Here is a 10,890-nt window from a genome sequence, read left to right as displayed (position 1 = left end):
AAGCTATAAAACTGCAATATATATATATATATATATATATATATATATATATATATATATATATATATATATATATATATATATATATATATATATATATATACATACATAAACTGTAATCCACCACTGTCTTGGACAGCTAACTGTTGTACTGTATATATCATTATTTTGTATTGTTACACCTTTTATTAATATAGATATATTTGATAGTGGATAGATAGATGCTAAAAGGTGGAATTATTTTCTAGTGGAAGATAAATACATATGACTTTCTTTTCAAATAATAATAATTTTATATCTGTGCATTTTTATCCTGAACAAAGGACAAATTAATTTACCAGAAATCTCTATAATAAATTAAGAATTCTCCGTCACCCATAAAATAGCTGTAACACAACAAGTGTTTATTTAAGAGGGGAGGGCACAAAAAAAGACACAAACAAGAAACTCAGGAATGGTCATTTGCTAATAGCAACACTAAAGTATAGCAACAGACAACGGCACTGATCAAACAAAAACGGGGTAAAACAATAATAAATTATAATTCTTATTTTAATAAGAAAAAAAGTATAAACTGGTCGAAATATCACTTAGAATTATACACAAGTCTGAATAAACAGCTATTTTTTTAGATATTTTAGAGAAAATAATAATAATAAAAAACTGTCAAAAAAAGCACAACGATCCAGTGAACTGAACTTTAAATATTATATAATAAAAGGTCTCTAAATATCAGACTGATATAGCATAAACAGGAGAATGGTTTAAATAATCTCCCACGACACTATAAAAAAAAACATTGCAGACAAGATGGTCAGATAAAGTTGGTCCTTACAACTTTTTTCTTGGTTAATATTTTGGGGTAAACCTACCATATTTATTATGTTTTTTTATATAAATTTCAAGTAGCTTTTTTCTTTAAAAAGAAAAAAATGCTTCGTTATAGAAATTATTGAGACATCACTGTAGAGTCAGATCATCCATTGAAAACAAATCGCAGACGTATCCTGTGAAATTAGGGAGAGAAGATTGGGACTTTGGACTGTTCCACGGTGGCACCGTTTGGAAGGGACTAAGATGGTTTATGGGGTGTGTGGGGGGAATAGATCAGTACTTAGTGCAGTCATAAGAATAAGGGCTGCTATGGCGATATATGGAGGGGGCAGACCTATAGGGTATCTGGCAGCTGGAATTATTGCCCACCTGATGCTCAGCTAGGGCTGTACTGTCAATGCCCAGGCGATGAGAGTTGAACATCTCTCTGACGTTGGGGAATGTCTGTTGCTGGGACGTGAAGCCATGCCCGGAGAGGTGGTTGAGCTCAGCGCTGTGGTTGAGGTACCAGGAGGATGGGGTCTGTCCAGCGGTGCCCCCTTGCTGGTGGTGCCCCGAGGACATGGCGCCCTCCTGGCCGGAGCTGAGGCTCATGGAGTTTAATGGAGATGGGGCACCGCTGTGGTGCTCGGAAATGCCCTCTTCCAGTGTGGTGGGCACGCACATGTGCCCAGTCCTGTCCGCTGTGTACAGGCTCATGGCCCTCATGCTACACTGATAGCCCCCACTGGTGTCCATGCCCTGGGTGCAAGCCTGGCTGTAGAGAGTGGGCTGACTCTGGGCATAGTTGATGGGTAGGGAGGGCACCATACTTGTCCGGTGGGGCACTGTGGGCACCGGGCTGAGCTCCCCATGAGGAGAAGTCCTGATGGTCATGATGTTCTCCACGCTGAAGCCGGACAGACCGTTGCTGGACGGGTGGTGGTCAGGAATGGAGCTGTCGGTGGACACAGATGGGGTGGATGCCACACTGCGGGGACTATCCTGCATGGCACTGCCACCGTCCGGGCTGAGGTTTTCCACCTTGGTGATCACTGGTGGCAGCTCTGGCGACTCGCTCTTAATAACGATCTTCTTCTCGTGGTGGACCTCTTTGCCTACATCCAAGCTGGTGAGGCCACCTTGGAGCTTCGTCTGGTCTTTCTGTGGACGGTCCTCTTTATCCTTGCTGGCATCTTTCTTCTTGAACCTCCTCCTCCTTCTGAGGAAGCTGCCATTCTCGAACATATTGTAGGAGTCGGGGTCCAGGGACCAGTAGCTGCCCTTGCCAGGCTTCTTGTCGTCCCTTGGCACCTTGACGAAGCACTCGTTGAGGGAGAGGTTGTGTCGGATGGAGTTCTGCCAGCCTTGCTTGTTCTCCCGGTAGAAGGGGAATCGGTCCATGATGAACTGGTAGATGCCATTCAGGGTGATCTTCTTGTCGGGGGCATTCTGAATGGCCATGGTGATGAGGGCAATGTAGCTGTAGGGTGGCTTGACCAGGTCCTTGGGCGCTGAGGGCTGGTGGTGGTGATAGGGACCATAGGACCTGCTCATGCCTGAGGTGTACTGCTCATGTCCGGGGTACACGCTCATCGGGGTGGGCATGGTGCCATAGGTGCCCGCCGCTCTGTAGTAGTTCTGCTCGCTGAGGTATGGCACGACCCCCAGGCCGTTGGGGTCAGCCACGGAGTAGCGAGCCTGCATCATGGAGATGTGAGAAGTGGCTGAGGCGCTGGAGAGGGTCCCACACTCAGCTCAGCACCATCTTCTGCTGCCCCCTCCGCTGGGTGCCCGGCCAGGGTGAGCAGGGTAAGCAGGAGGTATCTCAGCTCTGCCAGGCCAGGGTAAGGAGCAGGAGGCCAGGAGGAATCTCAGCTCTGCGCTCCCAGGCTTCTTTCTCAACTATGGAAAACTTTTCCAAACTTTTTTCTGCGAGCTAAGCTTTTACTGGCAGCCCTCCACACCCTCTCCCAGAACTTCTGACCAATCAGCAGGCAGCATGGGAGGCCAGCAGCCAATCAGCGCGCAGATAGCTCTCCTCTTGACTCCAGCAGCAAGCCACTCTTTTTTACTTTTTTTTTTTTTTTTTACTTTTAACTTTTGCTTCTCCAAATATGGAGCAAGCTGGCTGCCTGTTGCTGAGATTTAACAATCTACCAAACAGCCTCCGATATTGTATAAAAACTGTGTATGTATATATTATATTTATGTATGTATATATATATATATATTTTACATAATTATTTTATTTATTAGCATGGATATATATTTGATTAAATTAATCACCCTCCCCTCGTGTAGCCTTAATTTACTATTTAGGGAAAAATTAATAATATGTAATATATACGGTCATGACTAAAATTCGAAATGATTAACCCTAGTTGAGTTTATAGTAATATTAGTAGTAAGTAAAAAATAAATAAATATGACAACACATCGGAGTGTAAGCTCCTCAGGGACAAACACAGAAAGGAATGATAACGTGTTCTTTGTGTAGTGTGACAGAGAATAATATTAATAATAATAATAATAATAATAATAATAATAATAATCAGAAGCAGCAGTAGTTGTAGTAATATTACCCCCATTCTTATGACCAGATCACTCACCGATCTTATCATCGCTTGATAATCTTGCCATAATATGGTCCCACGTATTTTATCAAAAAATTAATTACTTTACCCATACATTTTTATAAGTTATACTAAAGAACCGCCTCATGTTTTGCTTTTGGAACCCCCCCCCCCCCCCCAAAAAAAAAAAAACAACAACCCCCTAACCTTGATTTTACATGAAAGGAAATATTAAAGCTAATTTCAGAGTTGTATCAATACATTCTTCCAGAGATTAATATGTCGTGCATGCCTGTAATTTCTGCCTAATGAAAAACCATGGAATCATGGATTGGAACCTTTGATGGTTCCATTAGCAGGAATCAGGCTCGTTACCCAACCAGGGGGGGGGGGGTGCCTCATCGCTAATGGAGAGATTTACAGGAACACTTAAGCTTTAACAAGTACCTGCAAAAACTGCTGAGATAATTAAGCCGATTGGAGTCACCAATCGATCACACAGAGTCAGAATATAATTTGCATTTCTTCTCAACTGGGTGGTGAAAAGTGGCCATCAAACTTCAGTTAGAAATCTAAACACATCAAGGAAAAGGAAAAAAAAAGTTCTGAGTTTTTTTTTCCCATCAAAAATCTTTTTGTAACACACACACACAAAAATTGGCGTTAAATTTTCCGCTGAATTTGAACGAATTTTCTTAGGCGAGAGCACGGAGGCAGCAGGCATATGCAACAAATAGCTCCCAGATGGATAAGCCTATTCAGGTCATTTAAAGCTAACCCGATACCCTTGTTTATTTAATGTAACACTTTCTGTTTTTGCATTGCAGAATCTCGGAGGGTGGGGGGATTTGGAGGGAGAACGAGAACGGTACCCAAACCAGGATCTGCTAAGTTCAAAATTTCAAAATGATGGCTGCAAATTACAGACTGACTATATATATATATATATATATATCATAGGAACACCATCGAAAATATTGAGGCTAGTAAAATCTTTAGTTAGCCTTTATACTCTGCATTGATATTTGAGCCTGAACATGAAATTAAAACAAAAAGTCAAAAATTACAAGAATTACAAATCACAACTAAATATGAATAGTTTCTCCAAAAATCCACCACTTTGAACTTCTTTTTATTTTTCACTTTTTATCAGTAGTAAAAGCAAAGTCCACTTGCAGCAATGGCATCCGTAAAGCACTGCAACGATGGGATATTAGCAGGGAATGAGTTGATTTGCATTAGCCTCAGAACTACAATAAAGAAGTACAAAAGATAGAATAATAATCTGTAGGTCTCTCTCTAAGCCAAAATCAAGCTATTGAATCATAATGATTAAATTATACAGGTTTAATAATATTCAGAATATGATTACGTTAAAAGGTCGAGCACGGATTTTTCAAGGGATATTGGATGAAAAACAACTAATCAAAGGGTTATTAAATTTTAATACACATATACGCGTTTGCTGGAGGTGATAAGTGCATTACAACTTGGTAGATAGCGACATCTGCTGCCCACAACCTAGTAAGAAGTTGGTCAGGCTTGTTTCCAGTTCACCTGCTGCCATCTAGTGGTAAAGTTTGAGAAGACAAGGCTTATACTAAGGTTTTGCAGCAAAAATGTACAGTATATAAGTTTTGTATACAGGAATTGAGTCTGAAAGCTTACTCTTTTCTTTTTAAGCTACCCAATAAATGGTATCATCCTCATTCAAAACTTCCTGTTTGTAGTTAAAATGATAGCTAAAGTGATATGTAAGATGATTAGATACACATACTGTATATACAGGTATATGTATGTGAAGCCCCAATCCTGCCTAAAACTAGGCTGTGTTCTTTTAATCCTAACTGTAAAGCTGAGTTTCTATTAGTGTGAATACTCGCGCCCATGGACTACATCTCCTGGCATTCATAGCTGTGGGTGACACCGCCATGGCACAAACCATTATCAACCTCTCTCATGGGGAGGTTATTGTTTTTATTTTTTTTTTCAATAGTGCTCAGATCACTTTAACTCAGTAAGGATCGGTTCATACTGGGGCCCTTATTCAATTCCCTTTTTCTCCAAGGTGATATTTCCACACCTTATAAATAAAATGCCTATTAAAGTAAAGTATACTGAGACAACATAAAAAAAAAAAAGTATACATACCTGGGGCTTCCTCTAGCCCCCTGCAGGCTAATCGATCCCTCCCAGTCCTCCTCTGCTTCCTCAATTCTCCCATATGGGTCCCGGTAAGTGAGCTGGTCAGCGCAGGCGCAGTCCAGCCATGTGCGATCCCCCATCGTGCCCCCGTGGCTCGGAGCGCAGAGAGCCCAAGGCCACGCATGCGCACTATGCTCTGACTTGCTCACTTACCGGGACCCATAGTGGAGGATCCAGGCAGCAGAGGAGGACGGCGAGGGAGCGATCAGTCTGCTGGTATGTGTACATTTTCTTTTTTAAATCATCTCAGGTTTCCTTTAAGCCACCAGCAAGCATAAAAATACTCTGAATAACTTTGGCAGTACTTTTTCACCTACTTTTCGGTACTTTTTCAATTGCTGAGTGCCAAAAAAGTTATTTCAAAGAGAAGATGAAAATTATCTCCTAGGAGAAAACCTAGGGGGAAAAATGTAAACTGAATAAGGTCCAAGGTCTGCTGCTGGTCCATTGTCTGGAGGGGGCAGCAGCAGACCAATGGACATGATGGTCTTATTCATGGCACTTTTCCTCCTAAGTTTTCTCCTAGGAAATAACGTTTCATCTCTTGTTTAAAATACTTCTTCAGCACTCTGCCATTGAAAAAGTACCAGAAAGTAGGTGAAAAAGCACTGCCAAAATTATTCTGAGTACTAAGTATTTCCTTGCTTGCTAAAAAGGCATTTTATTGAAAATATGTGAAAATATCACCTAGGAGAAAATGTATGATGCTCATTCACCGTACAATAAAAACGTTCGATTTTACCGTTTATTCAACCAAAACGATCAAATCGAAAATAATCTTTTTTTTTTCGATGAAAAAAAATGAACGATTATCCCTTTTTTTCAATAAAAATCCAATCGGACTTGTTGGAAAAATCTTTATATTTGATCAAATGGAATAATCAAACAAAATTATCTAATCGAAAAAAAAATGAAAAAATTGTACCATGTATGGGCACCATTATAAGGAAAAAGGGGATTGAATAAGGTCCCGAAGATGGGACCCGTGCTTTCCTGTGGGCACGTTGCTCTTACACAGCGGTGCTCAGCAAGATTTCGGATATCCGAACTACCCAGATAATCTGAACTTTTCCACTACCCGAACTTCAAATAGCAAGTCACATATTTTTTAAAATCCGAATAGAGTATCCGAGCAAACTCGTATTTCCCATCTGAAATCCGGGCGGATAGTTTCTTCAGATATCCGAGCAGAAGGCAAAATTACTTTGAATTGCAAAGAGAAAGAGAGAGAGAGAGAGAGAGAGCTGTATCATGGGAGACATCATATGCTCACTGTAACCTGAATAATAATAAATATCTTCCGTTTTAAGGGCTGGTTCAGACGGACGTTTGCAGAGCGTTTACTGCCAGCGTTCGGGGCTTGGCGTTAAACGCTCCCATTCAAGTGAATGGGAGCGTTTGTACCAAGCTTTTACGCGCGTTTGCACAAACGCGGCGTTCGGGTCCCGATTTTCACTGGCGTTCAAGGAGCCCCTGGAAGCTACATGTTGCTTCCAGGGGCGGTTAACCGCGACGGGTAATGTCCCTCTAGGGGAAGAAAAAACGCGACCGCAACCGAACGCAATGCGAACGCTGCTGAAAGCCTGAACGCATCACGAACGCAACGCCAACGAACGCGACGCCTCCAAACGTCCGTCTGAACCAGCCCTAAGAAGGCAAACGTATGTTTTGCACAGGCCTGAATTTACCTAATGGGAGCCTATATGCACAGATGTCCTGGTGCTTTAGACTTCATGCTCCATGAACCTACAATCATTCGCCAAACCGCACCACAAGTGTGCTGCCTGGCCCAGCTGTCACATCTCCCTTACTTCCCTTCCCATCACAGGTGTCCCTTAGTATTAGATACACAGAAGTACCCTCAATATTAGGTACCAAGCAGAACCTCAGTATTAAGCAGCTAGAGATGCCCCTGACTGAAGGGAGATCTTGTCGGTGAAAGACAAAGTGCTGGGTGAGTAACCTCTCATTTACACTCTCATTGGGACTCTGCATAGGGAAGAATGGAGGGAGGGACTTAGGGAGGGGAATGAGCCGCCCTTCCATCATCAGGCGCCTGTAGGCACGTGCCTACAGTGCCTTATGTTAAATCCGGCCCTGGTTTTGTATAGCTTTTTAGTAAGAGGGCTTTTTGATCTCTTTCAGCCCATTACACACTCCTAGGAGTTCTGGTTCACCATGAGCTTGCTGGGAAATCTAGTTTAAAAGAATCCAAAAGGAAAATTCCACATTTTCTTACAACATTTTGCTCAAGCACTAGGATGTTAGTTGTGTGGGTAATTTATGCTACTTTTTGTATGCTTCCTTAAGCTTTTTAAACCACTATGCCCCTTGCAGGTGGCTATTGGCCTGAACAACTGAGTTGACCAATGTGGGGCTCTTCCACCTGAATAATACCATTTGATAAGGAACTTCACATTGGAGAATACTCTGAAAGAAGGTGCTGGATTCCCCCTTACCCTTTCTCACACCCAGGGCCGGGCCGAGGCATAGGCTGGAGAGGCTCCAGCCTCAGGGCGCAGAATTCATTCAGCTTTCATTCCTAATTGTGTTTGAAGCAGAAATAAATAAGAAAAGGGCATACATGGCAGTGACTGCAAGCCAGATAACTAGATATTAAGGTGTTGGGGAGGTTGTGGGCCCTGTGGCGCCTCTAAGTCTAATAGCAATCAGTTTGTGATGGCTGGGGTGGCAGGGATGGAGGGGCGCACTTTGGTGTCTCAGCTTTGGGTGCTGGAGGACCTTGTCCCGGCTCTGCCCACACCACCAGCTCCTTGCTTTCAAAGCACCAATGTTTAGTGTTAAGGACAAAGAACAATAACCCCTGGTAGCCAGTGAGAGGTGCACTGGGAGTACACTGCTCAGTATACTGGGTGGAAAGAACCACGTGTCCAAGTTTAATTTATGTGTTGGTGCCCAATGCTGATCTATTCAGCTGTTCTGGTCAAGACCAGCCTGCATAGGGAATAGGGATAAAAAGGTCTGGGGGTTTGTAGGCAAAACATGAAGGTTAAACTCAGTTTGCTGCTGCTGCAAAAAAAAAAAGAAAAAAAGAAAAAAAAAGCATCTTGAGCTGTAGAATAATTCTTAACACCAGGTCAGGTGAAAAAAACAAAAAGACAACTGAGTGAGGGAGGGACAAGTGAGAGGGATATGGAGGCTGCCATAATTATTTCCTTTTAACCTCCTTGCCGGTTATCCCGAGCTGAGCTCGGGGTAACCCGCCGCCCAGGCCCTGGTGGGCCAATTTGCATATTTTTCTTTTTTATACACGCAGCTAGCACTTTGCTAGCTATGTGTATTATGTGATCGCCTCTGCTCGTCGCCGATTCGACGCTACTCGCCACGCAGACCCCCCCCTGCAGACCCCTTGCACAGCCTGGCCAATCACCGCCAGGCTGCGCTATGGGTGGATCGGGACTCCCTCTGATGTCATGACGTCAATGACGTCGATGCCGTCAGGCCGATCGTCGCCATGGCGACGGGGAAGCCCATACAGGAAATCCCGTTCAGAACGGGATTTCCTGTTGGGATTTTGCGCCGGCAGGGATCGGAGGGGTGGGTGGGATAGCGAAGGGAGGGGGGAAGCATGTAGCTAGCGCTAGGCTAGCTACATGCTAAAAAAATTATTAGAAAAAAAAACCCTCCCGCGGCCGTGCAGAATCAAAACGGCAGGGAGGTTAAGCAATACCAGTTCCCTGGCTGTCCTGCCTCTGCCTCTAATACCTTTAGCCATGGCCCCTGAACAAGCATGCAGCAGATCAGGTGTTTCTGACATTATTGTCAGATCTGACAAGATTAACTGCATGCTTGTTTCTGGAGGTGTTCAGGCACTCCTGCAGCCAAATACATCAGCAGGGCTGCAAGGCAACTGGAATTGTTTAAAAGGAAATAAATATGGCAGCCTCCATATTCTTTCCACTTCAGTTGTTTTTTAAAGGGACCCTGAAGCAACAAAAAACTGCCCCAGGGGGTACTTACCTCACGAGTAGGAAGTCTATGGATCCTAAAGAGGCTTCCCTTGTCCTTCAAAAAAGAGCTTTTTGGGGAACCCCCAAAAAAGAGCTTGTCATTGCCTGTTCTTGCTGCTGCACAGGTGCGAGCCATCTGCTCCTGCTCCCGACCAAAGACCAGATCAGGCTCGGCTATTTCTGCTGGAGCCTAAGCAGGACGGTGCTGCTGTGCCGGGATGCCACCCTTTGAGGGTCCCAGCGCTGGAATGGGGCTGAAGTACGTGGAAGTAGTTTCATCCCTGAGTACTTTGTTTCAAAGACCAGCAAGTACTTATTGTGCACATGTGAGTTCGAACTCGCGTAAGGATGGGTCCATCTTTGGAAGCACTCGGGGACATGAGTGCTTCCGAAGCCTTCTCAGGAGGACATGGAGAGAGGACCAGGAGGGCTCTATGAGATCCAGAGCCTTCTCTCTACATAGTTAACTAACTTTTTTTTAGTTTTGCTTCAGATTTGCTGTAACACCTTAAATTGTTGCAACTGAATCAGGCCAATTATGTATTGTAACAACGCTGCATTACGGTGACAGACCTATGATTACTCTGTCTTGTGTTCCATAATATCTCCTCTGAACCTCTCCACATGCTTCACTGGGAAAGATGCTTTGCACAGCTGCAACTGAGAAAAAAGTGAGTAGAGTACACTCATCTGCTATGTATGTGTAGCCAACAGTCCTGTAGATCTGGTGAGCCCTCCCTCCTGTGGAATCAATGTGTCATTGCAGAGAACAATACATTAATATCCTGTACTCATGCAACAGAGAAGGGAAATCTAGGTAGGCAGCTTTAGCACCAAGTTGTACACAGTCGCCATGGTTTTGAGGAAGATTCCTGAAAAAAAAAAAAGTTATAGCAGTTGCAGGCTAAAAGCTAACAAGCAAGATGACTTTTTAGTAATTAATGATATATTACATAGATGTTTGTACTAAGAAATATCTCTGCAGGGCCCTCTCACTGTGGTGGGGTGCGTCGTGGCAATTTACAGCACTGCTACCGCTGGACAATGAAAATCTATGGGTGCTTTCATACTACCTGCGGTGTGGTGTGCCGGAAGTGCACCACTACTACGCAGGTGCAGTACACGCCTGATGACGTGGACGCACAGGCACAGAAGACCCGACCCGCCAACGGGGTCACGATCATCACAGACGGCCAGCGGGACAACGCGGAGGACCGGGGCTGCAGCGAGGGTCTCAGACTGGGGCTGGATGAAGCCCCAGGTGAGTAAGAAATAGATTTTAATGTTGGCCTCTAAAGTCCTTTAACCACTTCGGGACCACAGTC

General features: G+C 43.8%; 1 protein-coding gene across 1 annotated transcript; it reads right to left on the bottom strand.

Annotated features, from left to right (window-relative positions):
* Window positions 1-727: 727 nt before the first annotated feature.
* FOXC2 (forkhead box C2) lies at window positions 728-2,709 on the bottom strand. The gene has a single exon (XM_068261623.1). The coding sequence runs from the start codon at window positions 2,521-2,523 to the stop codon at window positions 1,108-1,110; it is 1,416 nt and encodes a 471-aa protein (XP_068117724.1). The 5' UTR covers window positions 2,524-2,709; the 3' UTR covers window positions 728-1,107.
* Between the last annotated feature and the right edge of the window lie 8,181 nt (window positions 2,710-10,890).

Source organism: Hyperolius riggenbachi, chromosome 11 (genome assembly GCF_040937935.1).
Source record: "Hyperolius riggenbachi isolate aHypRig1 chromosome 11, aHypRig1.pri, whole genome shotgun sequence".
NCBI lineage: Eukaryota > Metazoa > Chordata > Amphibia > Anura > Hyperoliidae > Hyperolius > Hyperolius riggenbachi.
This window is presented reverse-complemented; position numbering and strand designations above follow the sequence as displayed.